We start from the raw sequence: 26,744 nt of genomic DNA on the forward strand, positions 1-26,744 counted from the left end.
TCACAGCTCGTAAGTGGCCCCATCGGAGCTGGGTCTCAGGCCTGTCTGCCTCCAGAAGTTTTGCTGTCATTGCCCTACATTGCCTTCTGTCCTCTGCTTCTCCCCCCCACTACTGTCTTACACAAACTCCCTGAGAAGGGATCAGCTGAACTGACCAGCTATTAAAGCCCCTGGTTCCCTGGACTGTGCAGTGGCATCACGGTCCGGGCCAAAGCCAGTTCCCCACATTTCTGCGGCTGCTTTTTTTTTTTTAATTTTTGGCTGCATTGGGTCTTTGTTGCTACACGCCGGCTTTCTCTAGTTGCGGTGAGTGGGAGCTACTCTTTGTTGTAGAGTGTGGGCTTCTCATTGCAGTGGCTTCTCTTATTGTGGAGCACGGGCTCTAGGCGCACAGGCTTTCGTAGTTGTGGCTCGTGGGTTCTAGAGCACAGGCTCCGTAGTTGTGGCACACGGGCTTAGTTTCTCCACGGCATGTGGGATCCTCCCAGAGCAGGGATTGAACCCGTGTCCCCTGCACTGGCAGGTGGATTCTCAACCACTGCGCCACCAGGGACGTTCTTCCCCTTCCTCCCCCTCTTCCTCACGGCTGTAATGGGAAGCCTTGACTAGGTCCAGAGCTGGGGTCTGATGCTAGCCCTGCTCCAGAATGGCCACCGCTACCTTCCCTCCCCATTTTTCAGTGCTGCGTCCACCCAGGAAATTGCAAAGGAGCTGGATGGACCCCACGGGGAACCTGGGGCCAGCAGGGGCTTGGCACAGAGCAGGGTCAGTGAGCAGGGGGAGATCAGGTGACTGAGCCCAGGGTGGCAGGGAGGGGCTCCAGCTTTAGCGGCCACTGAGGTGACAAGCCCCAGCCTGCACCCAGAGCCTATTACCAGTGGGGTTGGAAACTCACAAGCCTGGGGGCTGTGGTGACTCCAGGAAGCTCACCCTGGGAAGGCCCATCTTAGCCCTGGGGCTGAACCCCAAAGGCCTGAAGACCACAGTGGGAGGGACTGACGACAGGGCTATGGGTGGACGTCAGTCTGGTTTGACGAAAGTCCTATTAAGCAGGGGATGTCCATGTGGGGCTCCCAGAGGCACCTGGCTCTGATCTGTCAGTCCTGACTGCCTTCAATAAGTGGCTGTGATGAGGGGTTGTTCCCATGTTCCAGCCAGACCCAAGAACCACACAGAGACCAGCGAGTACTGTCACAATCAATAGGTTTACCAGCCTGGGGCTGCGACTGACTCTGAGTACGGGGTGGGGATGGGGCGAGAGGCTGCGAAAATGACCACAAGGCCAAAGAGAAACAGGAGAGAGAGGGGCGGGGGCGGAGAAGGGCCCACTATGTTGTCTTCCCCAGATCTATCTTCTTCTGGATGGCTCGAGCCGAGTGGTAGATGAGAGAGTCGATGAGTCCTGCCACTGGGGAGAGAGAGGGAGGCTGGCACTGGCCCAGGTGGGCTCTTGGCTTGATCACAGGGCCCTGTCACCGAACTGGCCAGGCCAACATCTCCCCTTGGCCCCTGAAGTGCCGCTCTTCCCTCAACCAACACCCAGTGCGGAGGCGGTCCATCTTTACACTCCCCACCACGCCCGCAGCCCAGACAGACACCCTCGAGCTTCTGACCTGTGAACATGCCCCCGATGATAGCGCACACGCCTGTCAGGAAGTGTGTGAAGGACCTGGCAGAGCGGCAGGGGAGGGTCAGCAGGCGCCCTGCCCCTGCAGGCCCCGGCCCCTCCCTTTCCCCCGCCCTCACCTGTGCTTCTCTGTCAGCTTCACCATCATGGGCGAGAGCTCGTACAGCACGAAGACTCCGGGGAGCCCCTGATCGCCCATCAGCCCATTGGCGACCTTCTCATGTCTGGTCACAGAGAACTGATTTGTCCTCAGCACCTGGGACAGGAAGGGAGCCTGGGCCAGGGCCAGGTCTATAACCTGGCTCCCAACCCTGCAGCCCTACCCCTGCTCCTGCCCCTGGACTGGGTGGAGGAGAAAACGAGGCCCCATGTTGGAAACAAACACTGCAAGGCCGGGGGACCACCTAGACGCCCTCTCCCAGCCTGACCATCCCACCTTCCCCGCCAGTCACCAGCTCTTTACAGTCTACCAAGCCCAGCTATGTTTGGTGGACCCTCTCAATGGGGCCCCAGGGGTGAGAAGCAACTCTCCAAGGCTGCACCATGAGCTCCTGGCGAGGCTGGGCCTCACTTCCTCTCTGCTCAGTCCCACGCATTCTACCAGTCTGCGGAGATGCCGCACCACAGGCCACAGCAGAGATGGGAGGAAGGGGCATGAGGGCTGGCCTAGCTAGCCCCTGGCACAGGGCAGACCACGGGGGACAGTGAGACAGACAGAGAGTGGACCCAGGAGAAATGGATGGAAGCAGTTTGGGCAAGTATGAAAATCGCTTTGAAATTTGACAGCCTGGGGCCTGAGCTCTGGCTGTGAGGACAAATCTCCTACCCTCTCTGAGCCTCAGCTTGTTATGGGGATAAGAGCAGGACATCACTTCCCAGGCTGAAGGAACTCAAGTGCTTGCCATCAAGAGGGTGCCCCGATGTCTGAGCTCCCTCAGACTCACCTCCCCGTCTACCTTCATGTACACCGTGGGCACCACCTTCACGAAGTACTGGAACATCATGGAGGCTGCAGGAAGAAGGGGGCACTGGGCAGGAAGGGCACTGGGTGCAGGCAGGGCTTGGGTAGCTGGGAGCTACCTCCCAGGCTGGTACCTTGGGGTGCGGTGACGTTGGTGTGGTCCAGGGGGTTCACAATGCCCGGGTAGTCCTCTCCGAACGACAGGTGCCGGATGTAGTGGGACATGTTGATCTGCAAGCAACACCAGCGCCTGGGCCTCCGAGCACTCAAGGCCCCAACAGGCCCCTCCCTCTCAAAGGCTCTTCAGACAGGAGCAGAAAGGGGCGCCTGGGTCTGGGGAGTGGGTGTGCGGAGATGGGCCGAGGGAAGGAGAGGCCCTGCCTGGGAGAACCTGTCTGAGACAGGCACCCCCAATCCCCACCTAGAAACACCTTCCTCAGGGTCTGTGGGTTTCTAGGGCTCCAGAGTTTGAGGTTCTGGCTGCACCCACACATTAGACAAACACAGACTGGACACGGGCCCTGTGTGACAGGTGCTGGCTTTGCCTGGAGGCCTAGGCTGGAGGGGCCCCAGATCTCCCAGCTCCCGCTCCTGTCCTGCTCCTGTCTAGATCAAACTCAGCCACTAGACAGTTCTTTTAAACAAATGCAAATATGATTACATCATAACCTTGCTTAAAGTAAGCCAACAGCCTCACACTGCTCGGGAGAAAGACCAGACTCCCCGGCTGGCCTGCCAACCTCCTGCCTCATCCTCGTCCAACCACACGGCCCTGTTGTTCCTTAGCAGTGCCTGGACCCTCCTGACCTCGCCCTGAGGCTCCCTCCACCCGGATGCTCCTGTCCAACCCCATCCCCCATCCCCAGCCTATGCATATCTCAGTTCAAAAGTCACTGCCAGTGCCCTCAGACTGCACCCCCTGTCAGAACATGGCTTATTTTTCTATATCTGCTCCCCACCCCAGGATGTCTTTAGAGTGAAGGCAGCAGCCACGCCTCCACCTCCATCCACCCTCCATGGTTTCCTCCTGGTACGTACGTTGTCGAGGCCGAAGCTCTGCAGGTCGTGGACTAGGAGAGAAGGGAGAAGGCAGGTGGAGCAGGCGCCCCAGACCCTCGCTCTGGCCTCCTCACTCCTCCCTCTGGACTGTGACCTGCCTGGCTTGTCTTCCGCCCCTCATTCACTCACCAGCCTGGCCCTGCTGGAGGGCAGCCAGAGGGCCTGCTGCAGGCCTGCCTGAGAGTCCATGCCCCCCACAGGCCCCACTTCTCCCCTCACATATACAGGGAGCCCTTCACGGGCATCACTGCAGGCCTCTGCTCCCACTAAGGCCCTGCCTGCATCTCAGGAAATAAAACCCGCTGACTCAGGCCTTTCATTAACTAGAAGCAATGGCCAATCACTGAACCCCAAAGTGAGGTGGGAACTGAGAATGTGGTCCAAGCTCTTTCCCTGCCTCCTCTGCCCCCACCCTCAACCCACCAAAGGAAATCCCACAGGCACCCTGCACCGTCCGTTCTAGAACAAGCTCTTCCTGCCCTCTAACCCTGATCTCTCCTACGACAAGGAACCCCACCTAAAAGATACATCCCACTGCTTTTCATAGTCACCCGGCAGCCAGGCCAGAGAAGGCCCCCGTCCCAGGCCCACCCACACCTCCCCCCATCCTGGGAGGGCAGGCTGCTCCAGAAATGGGGGCTTGGCCTCCCTGGGGGGCAGGGCCACTTACTCTCCACAGCATGTACTGCAGCATGGGGGAGGGAAGGGGAGAGAAGGGAGGAAGAGAAAAAAGATTCAGAGCTTAACCAGAACTGTGAGAACTACGGAGCAAGACACATGGTAGAAGGGAAGACTGGATATTCCTGCCTCAGCAGCAGGGCCTGGACTCAGCTAACAAGCCTCCTCCTGGTCCCGTCCCCAGAGGAGCCCTTCCCTGGCCAGAGAAGAATGCAAGGGGGCTTGGTGGCAGAAGTATGGTGGCCTAGGAAGAACAAAAGATCTAGAGCCCTAAGAAGCACTTTCCTAGCTGTGTGACCCTGGGCAAATCACTTGTCCTCTCTGAGACTTGGTGCTCCCCTCTGTGCAGGGCTGTCCTGAGGACCAGGTAGGATCTAACATGGGAAAGTACTTGGTAAACTTTACAGTCTTCCCCCTTCCTCCCCCAAATCAACATTATGTCAGAAACTAGCTCCCAGGCCTCCAAGTCAGCCTCTGGCCTTGGGCAATTGTAGCTTTGTGTTTTGTACATCCTTCTGGGATACGGAGTACCCTCTGCCCTGGGCTCCTCGACTGTGACAACAGCCCAGACAGAGAAGAGGAGACGCCCCACCTCTTACTGAGGGCCCGCAGGCCTGGGCCCACGGCGCCACACCGACTGTCTTCCTACAATCCCCGTGAGCGCACCCTCCCCCGGCCCCCACCGGATCCACCTGCCTGCCCCTCCCCAACACTCAGCCTCATACCCCAGACTGCCTTAAAGACCAGCAGGGCCATCTCCATCCAGCCTGTTATCCTGCTGTCCTTCGTCACAGGGCAGCTCAGGACTGCCGGGTCAGCTCTCATCCCCTGGACTCTTGTCCCATGTGGCTCTGTACACGCCCTAGCATGATCCCCACTCCCATCCCTCCTAGACCCTTCCACGCGCCCTGTTACTCATCAGCAAAACCCTGACATCTTCCTTCAGACCTTCCCTCCACTTTGTGCTCTGGCTGCAGTCCGGCTCTTCCTTGAAGGTACTACTTCCCTTGCAGCCCCTCAAGCGTGACTCTCTCCCACACCTGTCCTCCTCCTTGGCCTTAAGAGAGGTCCTCCTTGCTCCTTAATGCCATTTCCAGATCACTGTCCCTTGATATTTCCTAAAAATCTCCAGGTCTGCAGTTCACGGCACACTATACCACCTCCCATCCCCATGTGTTTGCCTGGAGATGCTCACAGAACCGCTGGTCAGTCCTCCCATGCTGGTTCCCCAAAGTTTTAACCACTGGCTGTCATGCTCTCCTATACGACGGTCCTGTCACAATTCTGGTGATTTCCATGTCACTCAGCTGCCAACCTACCTGTTCCTATGTAGGTCTGCCCTTCCTCCTGTTGCCAAGTTGGGGCTTTCCTACACCTCTAAGGCACTATATTCTGTCTTCCTTTTCCTTCTCAAGGTCTTCACTCCAGTAAATGTTCCTCTCATCTCCAGAGCATCACTTCTGCTCTCTTCAGGAGGTAATTTCTGACAGCATATCAACACACTGCTACATCACACACCTTACACCCCCCACAACCCCCCTTTGACTCTACATTTCCCTCCAGTCACAGCCCACTCTCTCCCTTCCCTTTACAACAAACCCCACAAGAGCTGTCTGTGCTCACTGGCTCCAACTCCTCTCCCGCTCCCTCCTGAACCACTCCGTGGTGTTCCCTGGCACTCCATCCAAACTGCTCTGTTAAGGTCACAATGACCACTGCCATGCTATACACCCAATGGTTGTTCTACTTGATGTCCAGAAGCATCTGATATGGTTTTGGCTTCCAGCCCTTGGCTTTCAGGACACCATTCTCCTGGTTCACACTCTTGTCTCCCCAGTGTTTCTTACCAGTCTCCCCTGGTGCTTCCTCCTGATGCCCTGTCCTCTCATGCTGGGGGCCTGGCACTTAGTCCCCTGAGTTCTCCTCTTCTCCATCTACCCTCACCTCCACCCAGGCAATTCATCCAGTCCTGTGGTTTTAAATACACTGATGACGTCAACATATGTATCTCTAGGCAAGACCTCTCCCTTGAACTCCAGACTTGAATGGCCAACTGCTTACTTGACATCTGGGGTGTCTCAAAGGACACCCACATTCCACTGGTGTGAACATGTCGAAAGTGGCTTCATGCCCTCCACTCCAACCATCTAAACCTGCTCCTCTGAGTTGTCCCCCTCTCACTAAATGGAAACTTCATCCTTCTCGCTATTCAAGAATAAAACTTCGGAGTCATCTTGACTCCTCTCTCCCTCACCTTCACATCCATCATCAACTCCTCTCAGTTGTACCTTCAAAATATCTGCAGTCACTTCTTACCCCTTCTACCACAACTCTGGCCCAGCCCCCATCATCTGGTGCCTGGACTGATCCCTGCAACAGCCTCCTGACCGGCCTGCCTTTGTCCTTCTCCATCACACCCCCCACCCTGGCCCCCAGTCCCCTCCACAGAGCAGAGTGCTGCCTATCTTTTCAAGGTTAAGTCAGATCACGTGCCACTTCTTCAGAGCCCTACAAGAGCCTCCCATTCCATGCAAAGTAAAAGCCCAAGTCCCTACAATGCCCTTCCAGGCCCTACATGACACGGCCCTGTTACCTCTCGCACCTTATTCCTAACCACGCAGCTCAGCCTACTGTGCTCCGGCCACCCTAACTTTCTCACTGTACCCTGAATTCACCAAGCACGTTCCTGCCTTAGGGATTTGCATTTGCTATTCTCTTTGCTTGAAACACCTCCCCCCATTCATCCCCATGGCCAGTCCCTTCTCTTTCTTCAGGTCTTCACTCAAATGTTACCCATCAGTCTTCCCCTGACCATCCTACATGGAATAGCACCCACGTACCATCTCACCCAAGCTCTCACCCCCGTCATCCTTATCCGGCCTTTTTTGGGTTCGCGTTACTTAAATAGCATCTGATATACCATATATTTTACATATTCATTGTCTATTTTGTTATTAGAATGTTCTGAGGGCAGGGACTTTGTTTTAGCACCTAGCACCTAGACTAGCACATGGCACATAACAGGTGATTAGTAAATATCTAGTGAATGTTTGAATGAGTAAATCAATGAGAATAAACCTCATTTACTCATCCCTGTGAACAAGCCTGTAAGGCAGGTACTATCTCAGGCCCATTTTACAGAAGAAACTGAGTAGGGCTCAATATGTCCTACATACAACACAGCCCGGGAGAGGCAGAGCCTGGGTTCCAAACCAGCTCTGCTCCCCCCGAAGCCTCACACACAGGGCATGTGACACTGAGGGCTACCATTTAAACAAGTCCGTACACACGCCAGGCTCTGCGCTATCACCTTCAACCTGCGCAAACGGCGCAGGAGATAAGCGCTATCATCCCCTCTTCACAAAGGAGCAAATTGAAGCTCAAAAAGTTAAGGAAATTTCTCAAAGTTTCAGACAGCCTGTAAGGTCTAACACTGAAATCTGAAGCCAGGCAGTCTGGCTCCTCAGCCTGCGCTCTTCACTGTTTACCAAACTGCTGCCCTCAGATGAGGTTCTGCTCTGGGCCAAAGACAAAAGAGAGCAGGCCGGCGAAGGGGCACTCAAACTCGCCAGGGGTCCAGGGGCTAAAGCTCCCAGCTGATGTTGGGTCACCTACCGTGCACGTGGGACTGCTGGAAGCTCTTCCCGGGGGCAAAGTGGAAGTTTCCAGCCACCTGTAGGGGAGATGCCCTCTCATTCTCCACCCCCTTTGATTCACAGTGGAGTGGGGCCAACCCCAGTGGCCCTGTCCCGCCTCGGTTCCTCCTGTACCTTGTTGACTTCCAAGAAGCCGTACACCTGGCAGCCTTCATTCTTCTGCTCCTGCATCTTCTGGCTGAAGCCCTCTCGCCGGCACTGCTCAATCGTGTCTGGGTTCTTGAAGGCCCAGCCTCGACGGCGATATGCCTCCCGCACATCCTCACAGGAGTTACAGCACCTGTAGGAGAGGAGGTGCGGGGGGGAGAGTGTCCAAGAAGCACAAAAACAGGGCCGGCACCCTGGGAAACACAGCAGTTCTGCCCACTAATGAAGCCTCCGCCAGCCTCATCCCTGACCCTCCAATGTTCTCAAAGTATGTTTCCTCGGCGACAACAGGACTGTTAAAAATACATATTCCCATTCTGTTTGGGGTGATGAAAAGACCAGGTTGTGGTGATGGCTGCATAATGCTACGAATGTAGTTAACACGACTGGACTGCACATGTGAAAATGGCTAAAATGGTAAATTCTGTCATATATGTTTTACCTAAATAAAAAAAATTTAAATACGTATTCCTAGGCCCTACCCTAGACCTACTGAATTTTTCAGGGGTCAGCGCCCGAGAAACAAAACAGCAGTTGCCATATATGGAAGGCTTAATAACCTGTGCTGGGTCTTCCATCTCAGTGCTTTACCTACAGAAAACATTTATTCCTCATGTGTCATTATCACCCCCCTTCAAAGAGAGGGTTATGTATTGGGTTGGCCAAAGAGTTCATTCGGGTTTTTCCGTAAGATGTTACAGATAGGGTTAGGGTTTGGGTTAAATGTTACAGAAAAACCCGAACGAACTCTTTGGCCAACCCCAGTAGCTTGGCCCAAGGACACATGGGTAGAACCCAGACTGGACTCCAGAGACTACCCTTGAATCAGAGAAAGAACCACTTCAACCTCATCCCCAGCTCTACAGCCCCCAGGTAGGGCCTGGCCACAGAGCCTCAGTCACTTGCACCGGGATCAGGGACCAAGGCACGCACCCCATCTAAATTCTTGGTCCGACCTCCCTACCTACGGAGTCCAACAGAGGCTGAGGATGACTGACAAAGTGCCTGAAGGTAGCCCTGCTCCCCAACCCCATCCCGACCCCCTGACCCTGGCTCACTTGATGTCTTCTGTCTCAGCACCATAGCAGCTCTCACAGCGATTAGGGTCCAGGGAATTAGGGTCAAACACCTTCATCTCGACTTTCCCGAGCTCTAAGGGGAGGGCAGAGGCAGGGGCATCAGCGGGGGGCAGGCACAGTGAGATCTGTACCCCTAAGCCTTGCATGGGCCCTAGGGCCTGTGGCTTAGGAATAATAAAAACATTAAAGTAGCTAATATTTACATAGTGCATACTGTGTGTCAGGCACTAAGCAATTCTACATACACGTTATTTCTCTTAATAAAGGTAATAGTAATAAAACAGTAACAGTGAATAGTAAATATTAGCTGAGTACAGGTTCCTGTACTTTATATATATTCTCTCCTTTCAGCCCCACAAGGACTCTGTGAAGGTGGAGGTTAATATCCCCCTAGAACTTGAGAAGGTGCTGAGGCTAAGAGACGCAGTGATTTCACCCAATGCAACACAGTGTGTGGCAGGTTTTAGCTCTAAATCCAGAGGGTAAGCCCTGAATCACCTCGCCATGGTGCTTCCCCTCAGGCTGCTCTCTCTGAGCCTGGCTCCCTGCCATTACCTCATCACAGCGGGTGATTTCAATATTCAATACCTTGACCTCCTGCCTCCAGTAATCTTTTTATTTTTGTCATCTAACCTCAACCACCTATTTCCATACTCAGTTATTACCAATTACTGCAAACCTTCCAAAATTCAATTTCAAGTACCCCAATCTTCAATCTTATCCTCTTTTTCCCAGCTCCACTCTCTCTAGTACCCAGAATCCACCAATTCTTTGACACCACTGACACTCTCAGCCCTTCACATCCTTACTTTCCTCTGTATTTAAATTCTATGGTACGAATGGGGGAAGAACAGTCTCTTCAATAAATGGTGCTGGGAAACTGCATATTCACATGTAAAAGAATGAAATCACACCCCTATCTTACACTACTTGCAAAAACTAACTCAAAATGGATTAAAGACTTAAACGTAAGACTTGATATCATAAAAACTCCTAGAAGAAAACACAGGGAAAGAACTCCTTAACACTGATCTTGGCAATGATTTTTTTGGATATGACACCAAAAGCACAGACAATAAAAGCAAAAATAAATAAGTGGGACTACATCAAAATAAATAGCCTCTGCACAGCAAAGAAAACAACTACAAAATGAAAAGGTAACCTATGGAATGGGGGAAATATTTGCAAATGATGTATTTGATAAGGGGTTAATATCTAAAACATTTAAGGAATTTACATAACTCAATAGCAAAAAAATCAATTTATTCAATTAAAAATGGACAAAATACTTGAACAGTCATTTTTCCAAAGACATACAGACGGTCAACAGGAACATGAAAAGGTGCTCAACATCACTAATTATCAGGGAAATGCAAATCAAAAACACAAGATATCACCTCACACCTGTTAAGATGGCTATTATTAGAAAAAGCAAAAGCAAAAAATGAAGTAAATATTGATGAGAAAGTAGAAAAAAGGGAACCCTTGTGCACTGTTGGTGGGAGTGTAAACTGGTATAGCCATTATGGAAATGTGGAAATTCCTTAAAAAATTAAAACTAGAACTACCATATGTTCCAGCAATCCAATTTATGGGTAAATATACAAAAAAGAGAAAAAAAGAAATCATCATCTTGAAGAGATACCTGTAGTCCCATGTTTACTGCATTATTCACAATAACCAACACATGAAAACAACCTAAGTGTCCACTCACAGAGGAATGGATAAGGAAAATATGGGATGTGCATATAATGGAATATTACATATATATGTATGGTGTGTATATATATAATGGAATATCATTCAGCCATTAAGAAAGAAGGAAAATCCTACCATTTGCAACAATATGGGAACACCTTGAGGACATTATATTAAGTGAAATAAGTCAGCTGGAGAAAGACAAATACTGTATGATCTCATTTATATGTAGTATCTAAAAAAACCAAATTGATAGAAATAGAGTAGATTGGTGGGGGAAATGGGGAAATGTTGGTCAAAGGGTACAGACTTTCACTTATAAGAGGAATAAGTTCTGGGGATCTAATGTACAGCATGGTGACTACAGTTAACAATATTGTATTGTATACTTGGAAGCTGCTGAGAGTAAATCTTAAATGTTCTCACCACAATACACAAAAGGTAACTATGTAAGGTAATAGATGTGTGAGTGAACTCTATTGTGGCAATCATCTTACAACATATATGTATGTTAAATCATCATGTCACACACCTTAAATTTACATGATGCTATATTTCAATCATGTCTCCACAAAGTTAGAAAATAAATTCTCTGGTGCACTGCTGTAATTATTCTCTTGCACATAACCACAACTCATTTGTTCCTCTCTCCCTTTGTTGTACAAGTCTGGCAAAACCCAAATCCTGGTTGAGTTCAACTCTCTGTGCCTGCTTCTTGCCTGTGCCTCCCTTAAGACTGCCTGGCAATCCTAGTTCATTTCACTTATCAGCTCACTCTCCTATTCTCAGAGATGACTTATTTATATCTTTTCCTCTCTCCTTAGGCTTCCAAAATCCCTTCCCTTTTCTTCACTTTTAGCTAATTATCTTGCTTTCAATCTCCACTAAAAAAAAAGAGAAGCAATAGACCCTCTCTTAATCTCACCAACCAAACCCACCAACCCACAGCTAGCCCCCATCCCACTCCTCTGTTCTCTCTTACAGCAAAATTCCTGGAAGGGTCACCTATACTTGATGTCTCCACTTCCTTTTCTGCTCTTTGATTAGATTTTCATCCCCAACAGTATCAAACTATTCCTTTCAGTCTCCAGTGACCTCTGAGTTGCCAACTGCAATGGTCAGAACAAACCAACCAAGCCACTCCCGAATTTCTGACCCACAGAAACTGAAAAAAAAAAAGTTTGTTGTATTACGTCACTAACTTTTGGGGTTACTTGTTACACAGTAGTGGATGTATATTCCCTCACCTATCCCACCCACACACACAAATCCTCTTCCTCCTCTGTGGTCATAAAGTCATTCATTTCCTCAGACCAAAGCCTTGGAATCAACCTTGACCCCACATCCAATCCTACAGCAAATTCTACTGGTTTTACTGGTGTTCAACATACATTTGTTGAACAAATAAATGATAAAGCTCACCAACAGTGCAATCCCTAAAGGTGTGAAAAACCATAGCTTTCAGGAAGGTTTTGTTATGGAGGGAAACTGAGTTAATGAAGGCACTGGGAGGCCACCTAGAGAGAGGAAAGGAAGCTAAAAAAGTGAACAGCCACTCTGTACTAGGCACTGTACACATATTGCTTCATTTGATTCTACAATTCCATGTGGTGGGTACAACTGTTTATCACCACTTAATAGCTGAGGTCACACCCAAACTCAGACAATCTGACTCAAGAACAAACTCAATCTTAAGCCATCCTTCATTCCAAGAAGGAAGAGCATTAAGGGCTGAAGTCAGTCTACGGGACAGGGAAGCAAAACCTGGAGAAGTCTGGGTCCATTTAGAGGAGTTTTGCCAGGCCAAGAGCACACAGGACCCATTCTCAACCCTCTGTTACTCAAATCATGATAGGCGGGGATTGAGGACCTCTGAGAATGACAGCCATGTAGAGTACGCTTCTCAATACTTAGAGGCTAGAAGCCTGGATTTCAGCCCACTTTGATTCTTAACAGCTGTGGGACCCTAGGCAAGCCACTTGACTTCTCTGGGTCCCAGCAGCTTCATGTGTCACTGGGCCGGCCACAGCCCACTTGCCATAAGGTAGGGCTTGGACAAGTCCAGCTCTGGGATTTGAGATCTGGCCTCTTCCCCCCAGTTACCATGACGCTCCGCCTCTGAGCTCACAGGAAAGCCATCCTTATCCAGCCGTTTTTTGAACAGGTTGTGTTCCACATCCAGCTGCTGCTCCCCAGCCACATCCATGGCATCGATGCTCAGATCTGGAAGCGGGAAGTCAGGGTGAGGTACTGGGATCCTAAGGGCATGGGAATCTGGGTTTTGAAGGGTAAAGGGATGCTGGGCTTGTCTTGGGGCAGCAGTGGACTAGGGAAAGGAGGCTGACCTGGAGTCCAGCCCAGAACCTAAGGCTGGAGGTGTGAACCTGGAAACCTACCTCAGAACCCTGGGACTTGTAACTCCCACCCATGGTGAGGTACTCACAGGCACAAGGCATGTGCGGAAAAAGCACATTGATATTGATCTTCAGTTTATCTCCCCGTGACTTGTCCACGTAGAGTTCAGGATGCACCTGGGGCAGGACTACCTCAGTAAGATTTGGCCCCAAGCCCCTTTCCCCATTCCCATCCCTAAAGCTCCTACTTCGACAACGCCAAGCCCCGCCCACGTACTAGGCCCCGCCCCTTACCTCAGTGGTGAGGTAATACTGCAGCTCGGACAGGAACAGCAGCAGCATGAGAAGGCCACTGACAATAGTCACTGCAGGACAGGGAGCGAGGGTCAGAATGGCCTGTGTTCCGCTCCCTCAGCCCCTGGCAGGCCGGGCAGGTTCCAGGCGCCCCAGCCAACCTCTAGGACACCCCACACCCCGCCACCCCGACCCCGCCACAGCCTACCAGTGGCGCCCCCGCAGGTCTTAACCCGGAAGTCCTCCAGAGTCTTAGGGTAAGCATCAAACTGCTTCAGCTTCCCCAGCGCCTCCATGGGGACCAGCCGGAAAAGGGACGCCCGCGTGCCCGCCCCGGCAGCCTCCCGCTTCCGGCCAGGAGCTTGAGCCACGCCCCCTCCGTTTCCGCACGCAGGCGCAGCAATGCGCACGCTCGGCTCCACCCTTCGCTGCCGTTCTCGCCCAGGCCGCCCCGCCCACCCGTGCTGGGCGCGCCGGTGTCTAACCGCGAGGCTCCCGGGGTCGGGGAGCGGGGGGAAGGCGGGGAGCGGGGGTAGGTCTTCTGTGGAGCAGGGTCCCCGGAGGAGGACTCCGTCGGGAACACCCAGCGATAGCAGCATTCGGTGGCCTTGTGCCCGGAACTGCGCCTCGAGTTTCACATCAGACTCTTGGAACAACTTGGAAGCTCCTAGAATAGTGGTTTTCAAAGTGTCCTCAAGCGGCAGCCTCGTTATCACCTGGAATTGGTTAGACATGCAGGTTGTCGTGCCCCGACACAAACCTGCTGGATCGGAAACTCTCGGAATGGTCCACAGGTTTTTCCCTGCAATTACAGCTTGAGAATCACCTCTGTGAAGTAGGTGTGACTTTTATATCCATTTTCTGAAGGAGACACTGTGGCCTGGAGAAGCTAAGTAACTTGCCCTGGATCACAGGGCCTGATTCCAACCCATTTCTTCTGGACCTCAAAGTACTCTGCGAGCCAGGGCCTTGGGGACTGATGTTACCCAAACAGCCTGTCCGTGCTTCTCCTGAGTGTGGCCAGTGGAGGTGTATGGCTCAAATCATTTCAGTGGCATTACACCAGAACTTTGCTAAGAGGTGGTACAGGGGACTGTGGACAGAGTCCACAGAAGAAAATGACTGACACGTTGGGTCAGGGAAAGCTTCTAGGAAAAGAAGGGACAGAAGCTGGGTGCATTGTGGCAGTCCCACTCAGGAGAACCTGAGCCTCCCCTTCTGCCCGCAGGCTGCAGTTTGCTAGGAAGGGGAGAAGGAAAGGACTAATGCATGTTAACTGAAAACTAACAACATGCCAACTGCTGGCATCCATTGTACATCAGAGCAACCCTGGGAAGTGGGTGCTATTTTAAACCCCATTTTATAGATGAGGAAGCCAAGAGCTGGATTGACTTTGCTCAGGGCTGCAGGGGTAGTTAATGGGGCAAAACTGGGGTTCAAGGCCTGGTCTGTCTTTCCTTCCTTCCTTCCTTCCTTTTTTAAATAACATTTTAATTTATTGGCTGCATTGGGTCTTTGTTGCTGCGTGCAGGCTTTCTCTAGCGGTGGCGAGCGGGGGCTACTCTTTCTTGGGGTGCACAGGCTTCTGGTAGTGGTGGCTTCTCTTGTTGTGGGGCATGGGCTCTAGGTTTCCAGGCTTCAGTAGTTGTGGCATGCAGGCTCAGTTGTTGTGGTTTACGGGCTTAGTTGCTTCGCACCATGTGGGGTCTTCCCGGACCAGGGATGGAACCCATGTCCCCTGCATTGGCAGGTGGATTCTTAACCACTGCTCAACCAGGGAAGTCCCAAGGCCTGGTTTTTCTGACTCCAGAGCCTGGGTCTTTTCCACGCATTAGCTGCCACCACCAAGTGCGAGATAAGTCTATTCTCAGTTGGATGTCCAGGGACAACATTGACAGAAATTGTCCTCTCCTCTCTGCTGTATGTCCATTCTGTGCCCATTCATGTTTGACTTCCAAGCCCTCCTTCCTCAGTGGGGCTCCATGCTAAACAACTCACTCCTTCACTCCTTCAACACATATTTATTTATTTATTTATTTATTTATTTATTTTTCCCTGATTGGTTTTTTTTTTGAATAAGTGAAATTTATTTATTATTATTTTTTTTACAAAGTGAATCAGCTGTACTTATACATATATCCCCATATCTCCTCCCTCTTGAGCCTCACTCCCTCCCACCCTCCCTATCCCACCCCTCTAGGTCATCACCAAGCATCGAGTTGATCTCCCTGTCAACACATTCATTAAGCTCTTCCTGTTTCCCGGGTCTCCCCTGTGTTATGGAATACCATGGCGAATAAGACAGGTATGGTTTATACCTACTCTAGGAGCTTTCAGTGGGGGTAGGGAGAGGTAAACAAACAAACAAACTATATATATATACCACTGAACTGTACACTTAAAAATGGTTAAAATGGTAAATTTTAGGTTATGTGTATTTTACCACAATAAAAAATTTTTGAAAAAAATAATAAAGTAATTAATTAGTTAACTCCTTAAATAAAGGAGAGTGTGCCTTGTCCTGTGAAGGAAAAATCAGGGAACTATAATAGGAACAACAAGGGTGGGAGACTCTGTTTTAGGAATTCATGAGTTAGTCCTTTCCTTTATGGAGTTCTTTAAGTGGCCGTGACACAGAAGTCACAGGACACCAAAGTACTGAAAATCAGTTGGAAAGTTCGCTCCTCACAATATCAGACTTCCCCCTTAATCTTCAGCCCTCCCCTTCAAGTGGGGTCCTTTGGCCTTGGGAGCAGTTGGGGCCTGCACAGGAGTACCTCACTCTGCACATAGGGCTGCAGGAAGAGAGGGGGTCACTGGTCATGGGTAGCTGTAGCCTACAAGCCTGACCAGAGAAGGGGAAGGTTTCTGGCCCTTTCATTAGTTAATCGTGCCCAGTCACAGCCTTCTGTCACCTTATTTGGGACACTGATAAATGAACTTTTCCTGAATCATTAAAGAAATAAGTATATTTGTAGGTGTTACATGTTCTCCTTCTCGTGGGAGAAATAGAGCTCTCAGTGTATCTGGGCTGAAAACAATAGTTGCAGTGTAGAAACCTCACTGCTTCCCCTGAGAAGGGAGAATCATGACGCAGCTGTGTTAGGGGGTCTCAGGGCATAATTAGGAGAACTTCTTAGGGACTTCAATAATACAAGGGTCAGGGAAGAAGCCCCCAAATGAATGACATTTAAAATAAGACTGGGAACTTCCCTGGTGGCACACTGGTTAAGAATCTGCCTGCCAGTGCAGGGGACATGGGTTCAAGCCCTGGTCCGGGAAGATCCCACATGCCACGGAGCAACTAAGCCCGTGTGCCACAACTACTGAGCCTGTGTGCCGCAACAGGAGAAGCCACCGCACTGAGAAGCCCATGAACCGCAATGAAGAGTAGCCCCCACTTGCCACAGCTAGAGAAAGCCCATGTGCAGCAATGAAGACCCAACGCAGCCAAAAAGAAATAAATAAAATAATAAAATAAAACAAAATAAGACTGGAAGTAAGGGAAGGAACCAGGGAGGTGAAGTGCTGAGGGGAGGAGCAGGAGGGAGTGGTGTGTTCCAGGAAGAGAAACTGGTCCTGGGGCAAGATGGAACTTGGAAAGTCCTAAGAACAGGAAAAAGCCAGAATGGCTGGAAAATGTGTGAGATGAGTGAGGATTCTGGATTTTATTCTGATGAAGTGGGATGCCATTTTAAGGATTCAAGTAGGAAATTAATTTAAGATGATGTCAGTTGCTGGGTGAAGAATGGATGAGGGATGGATAGAACAGAAGCAGAGATACCAGTTAGGAAGATATTGCAGGCTATGGAAGGAAAACATGATAAGCCCCTCTTTAGAAAGCAGAAATATAATTCCTTTTAAGAAAGGAACCAGTTTTTCTCTGTAAAATATTTTGCTGTCTGGGTAAGTTAAGCTAAGGCAGTGGTTCTCAGAGTGTGGTCCCTGGACCAGCAGCATCACCTGGGAACTTGTGAGAAATGCCAAAAACTGAATCAGGAACTCTGGGGATGAAGCTCAGCATTCTGTGTTTTTAATTAAGGCTTCCAGGTGATCATGCTCAAGTTTGAGAAGCACTGGGTTAAGAAGAGTCTCAGACAACTACTTTTTACTTGCACTATGGTGCAATCCATTCAAGGAGGAACCCTCTTTCAATGTTTGCAGAATGTCATTTAAGTCATTACATAAGTCATAAAACAGTGATCACTGAGAAATTAATTATAATGGCTCTTGTTCCAGTAATATACAGACTCAATCCTGGGAAACGTCCTGCTGTAAAACATCTTTTTTTAAAAAAATAAATGTATTTGTTTATTTATTGGCTGTGTTTGGTTTTCCTTGCTGCACGTGGGCTTTCTCTAGTTGCGGAGAGCAGGGCTACTCTTCGTTGTGGCGCTCAGGCTTCTCACTGCAGTGGCCTCTCCTTGTTGTGGAGCATGGGCTCTAGGGGCGCGGGCTTCAGTAGTTGTGGCACACAGGCTCAATAGTTGTGCTCGAGGGCTCTAGAGTGCAGGCTCAGTAGTCGTGACGCACGGGCTTAGTTGCTCCGCAGCATGTGGAATCCTTCTGGACCAGGGGTGGAATCTGTGTCCCCTGCACTGGCAGGCAGATTCTTAACCACTGCATCACCCGCGAAGTCCTGTAAAAACATCTTGAAATGCTGAATAACATGTATCCCTTTGAGTGTATAGCTGAGTGGTGACAAAGGAAGAGAAAATTCCCAGGGGGTAAAAGTGAAGGTGTTGAAAAAAGCAGTAAATTTATGAGCTGACTTTGTGGCTCTGGGGATGGGACAAAGAGGGGTGGCTAACAGAGCTGGTGTGTCGGTAATCTACAGGCTTTCCTTTCCTTTCCTTTCCTTTCCTTTCCTTTCCTTTCCTTTCCTTTCCTTTCCTTTCCTTTCCTTTCCTTTCCTTTCCTTCCCTTCCCTTCCCTTCCCTTCCCTTCCCTTCCCTTCCCTTCCCTTCCCTTCCCTTCCCTTCCCTTTCCTCTTTCTTCCTCCTTTCTTTTTCTTTCACACATAATACTTATATTAACATAGATGTTTACAGTTTACAAAGTCCTTTCATGTGAATAATCTTGTACCTCAGAGAGTAATATGTGTTAGGAGCTGTAATTTGGTAAGATGCTACATTAGTTTTAGGAAAGCTTTTGGAACAACGTGACTTTCCTTTATTGCAGTCAAATAGATGCGGGGAAAATGGTTTCACAGAGTGTTTTTTAATCAGTGTAGCCTGAACCCCCCCATGACCATATTGTACTTGCCTTATAATCACTGTCAAAATACAATAGCTAGGAGTGGGGGTCTTCTTTGGGTATTGAATATTGATGCTTATACAGGGAGAGGAGATGATATCTTGAGGCCTCAATAAAATGATGGGGGCTTGACAGAGCTAGACCCATAGGAAAAGGGTAGGCTGGGAAAAAATTATCGACTTGTATAGAAAGAAAAAGAGAATGCTTGAGATTGTCTCAACCTGTGACCTAGATACGAAGACAAAAACACATGAAAATTAAACATTGCTGTGACATCATAATCAAAGACCTGTCCTCACATTTGGGGTTTGGATTTATATTCTCTGCTTAGTCTGGAAGCTCCAAAGGGAGAAATCAACATAAAATTGAGGGTGCCTGGCAGAAGCAAACATGAAACTGCTCTGAGGGAATACACACAATTTAAGCCACGTAGCGTTCTCAAGGATAAAATCCTGCTAAAAATGAGCACCTGATCTAATGTCACAAACACAGGAGAACACCATCCAGCATGATCAAGATTTCTAGACACCGTCATCAGCATGATTAGACGCTTAGCAACTTGAGATCATGGAATTTTCAGATAAGAACCATAAAGAAGTAAGTTTAGAGTGATTAAAGATATTTAAGAAACAATAAAAATGTAAAGATGAAGGAAGACTTGCAAATAAATTTAAAATAAATTTAAATTTAAAATAATTTCTAGAAATGAAAAATATAGTAATTTAAGTTCAAAAATCACTGAGTTAAGTAGCCAATTAGACACAATTAAAGAGAGAAGTACCGAACTGAGAGAGCTGGGAAAATTACCCAACATGTAGTGTAGAAAAATAAGATCATAGATATAAAAGTTTCAGAATGAAGAAATCCAACATATGACCAATAGGAGTTCTAGTAGGAGAAAGTAGTGAGAATGAGGGAGAGCCAATATTGGAAAGATGCGGCTGAGAATTAGCCAGAATTGATGAAAGGCATGAATTCTCATACCAGCAAGCCTGAATCTATTCAAACAGAACAAATAAATGTATATTCACATCTAGACACCAGAATGCCAAAAACAGAGAAAATGTTAAGATCTGGAAAAAAATAGATAGCGGCTACATGAATATCATTATGTTACTCACTGTAGTGCTGTTTATGGTATTATCCACTACAGTATCCTTGAAATATTTTTAATAATAGAAGAGAAAAATTAACAGTGATTTGAGAGCATATTGGTCAAGGTATGGGGCTTCCAGAATGACTAAGTGAGAAGCCCAGCAAATCCTCTCCTTAAAAAGCAATGATGGGACTTCCCTGGTGGCGCAATGGATAAGACTCCTCGCTCCCAATGCAGGGGCCCCAGTTCGATCCCTGGTCAGGGAACTAGATCCCACATGCATGCCACAACTAAGGAGACTGCAAACTGCAGCTAAGACCTGGTACAGCCAAATAAATACTTAAAAAAAAAAAAAAAAAAAAAAAAAGCCATGGTGAGGGACTTCCCTGGCTGGCGGTCCAGTGGTTAAAACTTTGTCTTCCAACAATGCAGGGGGTGCAGGTTTGATCCCTAGCCAGGGAGCTAAGATCCCACATGCTTCATGGCCAAAAAACCACAAACATAAAACAGAAGCAATATTGTAATAAATTCAATAAAGACTTTAAACATGGTCCATATAGAAAAAAATCTTAAAAAAAAAAAAAGCAATGATGAAACTGTACAAAATTGTGTTAACAACCTTAGGACTCATCTTAGGACTCTGGAAATTGACCAAAGGCATACATCAAATTGAGAAGCATTTATTCAAGCATTTATCAAACCTCAGTAAGAGCAATGAGATTTCATGGCATTTTAGTCAGTGGCTGCTCCCATCTTCCCCATTCCAGCTCAGTGGTGGCGGTCCTACCAGAGTGGGGACATCTGTGAGCACTAGGAACTTTGCCCTTGGAAGGAGCTGATTTGATTTGGAGCAGAGCTTGGAAAACCCTTGCCCATGGATGTTGTTGAAAATAATAGCAACCTAGTGGCAAACAATCAAGGAAAGCCAACAGTGCAGCTATCCTGAGGTCATGATACTGGTTGGGACAAGCAACAGACCAGTAAACCAGCCAGAAATTTAACAGAGAGATCTGGTAACAAGATAGCCATAATGGGTCTTAATAAGCTTTCACGCATCCCTGGTGGTCTGGAAGGCTGCCCACGTGCACAAGCCTATACACATGCACAGGAGAGATTGGAGAGGGTCCTAGATATCTAGTCATCCCTGGCTGAATGTGAGACCCCGAGCATGCAGAAAGTAAAAGCGGCGGTGGGGGGGGGGGGGATGAATTTGTAAACTGCCTGAATTGTCAGTGTGTTCTCCAAACTACACGGAGACCCATTGATAAAGGGCAGAAGCCTTATTAGTGCAAGATATTTAATTAAGCATAACCTACAACCAATCATTGGCTCGACCACTAAACTATGTTGAACCAAGGTAACCCCTAACCCTTCATGATCCTGGGTTAGGCACATCATATGATACAAAGGCATGACACATATAATAAAATGGACTCCACCAGGATTAAAGTTTTTGCTCTTCAAAAGATACCATTAAGAATTTGAAAATATGCAACTAGAGATTATCATACTAAGTGAAGTAAGTCAGAAAGAGAAAGACAAATACCATATGATATCACCTATATGTGGACTCTAAAATATGACACAAATGAACCTATCTATGAAACAGAGACAGAATCAGGGACACAGAGAATAGACTGGTGGTTGCCAAGGGGGAGGGGGCTGGGAGAGGGATGGGTTGAGAGTTTGGGGTTCACAGATGTAGACTGGTATATATAGAATCGATAAACGATAAGGTCCTATTGTTTAGCACAGGGAACCATACTCAATATCCTGTGATAAACCATAATGGAAAAGAATATGGAAAAGAATGTATACATATGTATAACTGAGTCACTTCGCTGTATAGCAGTAATTAACACGTAATTCAACTATACTTCAATAAAAAATAAATTTAAAAAAAGAATATGAAAATGCAAGCCACAGATTGGGGGAAAATTTGCAAATCATATATAACAGACATCCAGAATATATAAAGAACTCAAAAATAATAAGAGGATGAACAACTCAGTTTAAAAGTGGGCAAATATTTGAATAGATATGTCACTGAAGAAGATATATGAATGACCAGCTAATAAGCACCTGAAAGGATGCTCAGCATCATTAGTTATTAGGGAAATGCAAATTAAAATCCCAATGAGCTGCCACTTCATACTAGAATGGCTATAATCAAAAAGACAGACGAAAACAAATGTTAGTGAGAATGTGGAAAAATTGCAGCCTTCATACATTGCTGGTGACAGTGTAAAATGGTGCTGCCACTTTGGAAAATAATTGGAAAGATATTTTTTAAGTTAAATATAAATGTACATAAAAACCAGCCTTTCCTAGCTGTCTATCCAAGAGAAATTAAAATGCATGTTCCCACAAAGACTTGTAAACACATGTTGATAGCAGCATGATTCATAATAACCAGGGCTTCCTGGGTGGCGCAGTGGTTAAGAGTCCACCTGCCAATGCAGGGGGCCATGGGTTCGATCCCTGCTCCAGGAAGATCCCACATGCCGCAGAGCAACTAAGCGCGTGTGCCACAACTACTGAGCCTGTGCTTTAGAGCCCGTGAGCCACAGCTGTTGAGCCCAAGTACCGCAACTACTGAAGCCCAAGCACCTGGAGCCTGTGCTCCGCAGCGGGAGAGCCTGCGCACCACAGCGAAGAGTGGCTCCCGCTCACCATAACTAGAGGAGGCCTGTGTGCAGCAGCAAAGACCCAACACAGCCAATAAATACATGCATAAATAAATAAATAAATTAAAAAAAAAAATAACCAAAAAGTGGAAACAAACCAAATGTCCATCAACTGATGAGTGAATAAACAAAATGTGGTTTATCCACACAATGGAAAAAGGAGTTAACTGCTGGTGCACGCTACAATATAAACCTCCAAAATATTATGCTGAGGAAAAGACGTCAGATATGAGAAACTACATAGTGTATTATTCCATTGACATGAAGTGACTATACAGTGCAAATCTATGGAGAAAGTGGGTTAGTGGTTGCCTGGAAGGAGGCGTGGGATTGACTGCAAATGTGAATGGGGATCTGTGATGGGCATGTTCAAAAACTGGACTGTGGTGAGGCTCACACAACTGTATATATTTTTGGGGAATTATTGAATCATACACTTAAAATGTGTGAATTTGTATGTGGATTGTGCCTCGATAAAGTTGCTGAAAAGCAAAAGCAAAGCTAATATTTCTAGATGTTTTTATTTATTTATTTTTTTAAAGTCAGTACCCTATCCCCTCACTTTTTAAAAAAATTAATTAATTTTAAAAAATTTATCTTTATTTATTTATTTATTGGCTGCGTTGGGTTTTTGTTGAGGCACATGGGCTTTCTGTAGTTGCGGCAAGCAGGGGCTACTCTTTTTGTGGTGCACGGGCTTCATTATGGTGGCTTTTCTTGTTGCGGAGCACGGGTTCTAGGTGCGTGGGCTTCAGTAGTTGCGGCACATGGGCTCAATAGTTGTGGCGCACAGGCTCAATTGCTCTGCGGCATTTGGAATCTTCCTGGGGCAGGGACCAAACCCACGTCCCCTGTGTTGGCAGGCGGATTCTTAACCACTGCACCACCAGGGAAGCCCTCAAGATGTTTTTAAAATATCATACCTTGCCGTAGGCTGGAGAAGAGAGGAATGGGGAATGACTCACTAATGGGTGTGGAGTTTCCTTTTGGGTTGATGAGAATGTTCTGGAATTAGATAGTAGAAATGGCTGCATTACAGTGTGAATGTCCTAAATATCACTGAATTATTGTACACTTTAAAATGGCTAAAATGATAAATTTTCAAATGTTTTACAAAAATCAAACATATTGCATTGGTTGATATAAATGAAACACCAATAACGCTTACTATGCATCTTTTTCTAGATGATTTTTTAAAAAACTTTTTATTTTGAAATAGCTATAGGCACATAAGAAATTGCAAAAATAGTAAACAGAGGTCCCATGTACCCATCACCCAGTTTCTCTTAATGGTCACATCTTACCATGTAGTAACTACAGTACATTATCCAGACCAGGAAATTGACATTGGTATTAATTAGCCGACGGACCTTACTGAGATTTTTTTGGTGAATTTTTTTTAAAGTTAAATACCCAGTGCAGATTTTCACTAGTTATGATAACTGTTTTACTGTTCTCATCCCGTGGAAGAAAACATTTTGATTTTAAAAATAAAATGATTTCTGACCCACCTCTTTTTTCTGAAACCTTAAAAACAGCTCCGAGTTTTTCATTTTGTTTTTTAACAGCGTCCACGGGCCAAGATTGAATTAAGGGGGTGACACTGGAGATGAAGAAGGTGGTTTGGAGATAGAAACAAATGGATTTTTTAAATGGATTTGGAAATCATAGGAGAGGGAGGGGTCAAGGATAGCACTTGGGTTTCTGGCTTCCGCAACAGGCTGGACAGAGGAACATCTGTTGAGACAGAGAAGTCTTGGGAAGGGGTTGGTTTGAAGGAGGCATTATGAGTTCAGTCTCAGGTTTGTTCAGGGTGACAGGTCTCTGAGACATCTGAGCCGAGACGCAACAAGCTGCTGGGTGTGGGGTCTAGAGAAGAGAAGAGGGGCCTGAGTCAAAGTTACACGATTGGAGCAGGGGCATCACCCATAAACAGTATTTAAGGTTTCCTGTCCACTCTGTTCCTGTGTCCCGTAAATATTTTTACATGATTTTCAGTCTTAGGGATTCAGAGGTAAAGAAGACAGTCAAGGTCCGTCCCTGTCCCCGTGGATCTCGCACTCAATGCAGGCAGCTTGTGTGTGACAGACAAGATAGGGTGGTGGCTTTGTGCCTCAAGGAGGGAGATCACAATGTATATTTGTGATGAGAGCTGTGATATAGCGGGTGGCACGGAGCACCCCACTGAGAGCTAAGCCTTCCCCTAGCAGGGAGGTAAGGAGACACCACATATGTTATCTCTCTGCCCTCACACCTTCCATCCCAGGCCCAACCAGGGTCCTCTTTGGAGGTGAGCAAATGGATAGAGAGGCGGGAGATGAGGGGTTGGGAGGAGGTGTGGTGTGGAGCGTTGGGGAGCTGTGGAAGCCAACAGGACAGAGGGTTGGGGGGCTGTCTGGGGCCTCAGTTCCTCACCCCTCCCAGTCCCAGGTAGAGGAGCCCGTTGGCCGCCTGCCACTGGAGCATCGCCTGGGCCAGACATGAAGCGCTGGTGGCAGATTTTTGTCCTGTGTGTCTTCTGGACGCTCGTTTTGTGGCCAATGGCCCCCTGCCTGGATCTGAAGCCTGAATCGCCACCCCAGGAAAAACAGATGAACGTGGTACCACAGCGTTGCAGCTGCCCTTGGTTCAAATTCAGGAAATGTGGCTGCCAAGCCAGGACCCTCAACGACTCTGTCTGCCACCACACGGCCGGAGGGAACTGGTTTGATGCAGGCTACAAGAAGATGAAGGGGTACCTGATGGGAGCAGCAGGGTCCACGAGCCCTGACGCTGTGCTCTGGCGGTCGGTCAGTGGTCAACACTGGGCTGTCCTATCCCGTCCTTCCCAGGCCCAGCCCACCTCCCACTTTCTGGCCCAAACCTCTGCCCTCGGCCCTGTCTTCGTGTGCCTCCCATCTTCACAGCCTCAACCCCTGACCCCTGGATGGAGGTCTCACCCACCAGGGTCTTGCTTTCCTTCCACTGGGAGCCAATACCTGGGTCTCAGCCCACAATCTCCTCCCTCCTGCTGTTTTCAGGGCATGAACTCAGCAACTGAGCTGGGCAGAGTGTGGAAGAAGCTGTTCAAGGTGATTTCCAGGCCCTCAGTGAGCCATTTTGATCTCTTCTGTGGGACTTGTGCGTTGGTGGGGAACTCGAAGATCCTGCGGGCCGCCCGCCTCGGCAGCAAAGTCAACCAACATGCCGTGGTCTCTAGGTGGGTGCTGAGGAGAGGACAGGGGACTGGACGGCCAGGACTGCCCCCAGAGTTCTGTCAGTTTCTGCTCTCCTTCCCAGGATGAACCAGGTCCCTGTTCAGGGCTTCGAGATGCTGGGGAACCAAACCACAGGACACTCCATCTCCCGCAGGAATGCCAGGGACCAGGGTTCTTGGAGACAGCTGGTGCCGCTGCTACTGTTGAAGCTCTTTGATCTGGCATGGACTTCAGATGCTCTGAGTGAGGAGGTGATGGTCTGAGAACCCAGACATAGTTAGTATGGGGGCTAAGGAGAGGTCACTGCAGGGATGACAGAGGGGGCTCCAGGGAGACCATCTGCTGGCCTATTGGGGGCACCTGCAGGACCTTCCCAGGTCTCAGGGGGCTCATGGCTCTGTTCTGTGCCTTGCACACCTGTGACCCAGGTAGAGATTCTTGTCCTTTCCTCACTTAAAACTTTCCCCTGCTATGCCGTCAGCAGAGTCTAAAAGCTTCTGTCTGGCTTCCAAGACCTGGCATGGTCTGACCCCTCTCCCCACCCCTCCTCTCTCCCAGGCTCACCCTGTGGGCTTCTCAGCATTCCCCAGACACACCACCTGCCTCACGCCTTTCCACACACTGCTCCCTCTGCCTGGAATGCCCTCTTCTTGTCTCCATGGGGAATCCTCTCTCTTCCCCCAATATGATGAGAATCAGCCAGCGGGTGCTCTCTTTTCTGGGCTCCGGCGTCCCTCTGTGTGTTTGGAATCCCTCTCCCCTGGTAGAGGTGAGCTCCGTCCTCCTCCCAGGTCCAGAAGGCAGCCTGTCACCCTCGATGTTGCATGAGGGGAGGTGGGATGAAGACAGGATTCAGCCTGCTGATGCACATGACCCTCTCTCATCCATCAGGATGCCCGCTTTGGATCTGGATCAGAATAGCAAGGAAGGTGGCCCCATTACTGGCAGGATGTTA

General features: G+C 48.5%; 2 protein-coding genes across 3 annotated transcripts; one reads left to right on the forward strand and one right to left on the reverse strand.

The window, feature by feature from the left end:
- Nucleotides 1-1,186: 1,186 nt before the first annotated feature.
- ERGIC3 (ERGIC and golgi 3) lies at nucleotides 1,187-13,916 on the reverse strand. 2 transcript variants are annotated; one of them, XM_057702699.1, is made up of 13 exons: nucleotides 13,762-13,916; nucleotides 13,554-13,624; nucleotides 13,349-13,436; nucleotides 13,009-13,128; nucleotides 9,187-9,280; nucleotides 8,096-8,261; nucleotides 7,941-7,998; nucleotides 3,627-3,658; nucleotides 2,723-2,819; nucleotides 2,572-2,636; nucleotides 1,747-1,883; nucleotides 1,614-1,669; nucleotides 1,187-1,408 (listed from the first exon to the last, which is right to left on the reverse strand). In XM_057702699.1, the coding sequence occupies exons 1-13, from the start codon at nucleotides 13,847-13,849 to the stop codon at nucleotides 1,329-1,331; spliced, it is 1,152 nt and encodes a 383-aa protein (XP_057558682.1). In that variant the 5' UTR covers nucleotides 13,850-13,916; the 3' UTR covers nucleotides 1,187-1,328. The 2 variants fall into 2 exon arrangements, with proteins under 2 accessions (XP_057558682.1, XP_057558683.1); XM_057702700.1 differs by lacking the exons at nucleotides 13,349-13,436; nucleotides 13,554-13,624.
- On the forward strand, nucleotides 13,848-26,070 carry C12H20orf173 (chromosome 12 C20orf173 homolog). The gene is given in 6 exon segments (XM_057704053.1): nucleotides 13,848-13,906; nucleotides 13,999-14,085; nucleotides 24,803-25,053; nucleotides 25,056-25,381; nucleotides 25,613-25,791; nucleotides 25,872-26,070. Coding segments are annotated over 6 exon segments (1,101 nt in total).
- Nucleotides 26,071-26,744: the final 674 nt, after the last annotated feature.

Source organism: Hippopotamus amphibius, chromosome 12 (genome assembly GCF_030028045.1).
Source record: "Hippopotamus amphibius kiboko isolate mHipAmp2 chromosome 12, mHipAmp2.hap2, whole genome shotgun sequence".
NCBI lineage: Eukaryota > Metazoa > Chordata > Mammalia > Artiodactyla > Hippopotamidae > Hippopotamus > Hippopotamus amphibius.

Bases quoted from the DNA above. Each gene is read 5' to 3' on its own strand.
- ERGIC3 (XM_057702699.1), bottom strand. From the start codon at position 13,849: ATGGAGGCGCTGGGGAAGCTGAAGCAGTTTGATGCTTACCCTAAGACT. The intron at 9,281-13,008 runs GTAACTGGGGGG...CCCTCCCCTTAG, and splicing joins CTCAGAGGCGGAGCGTCATG to AGCTCGGGAAAGTCGAGATG. The intron at 2,820-3,626 runs GTACGTACCAGG...TGTTGCTTGCAG, and splicing joins AGAGCTTCGGCCTCGACAAC to ATCAACATGTCCCACTACAT.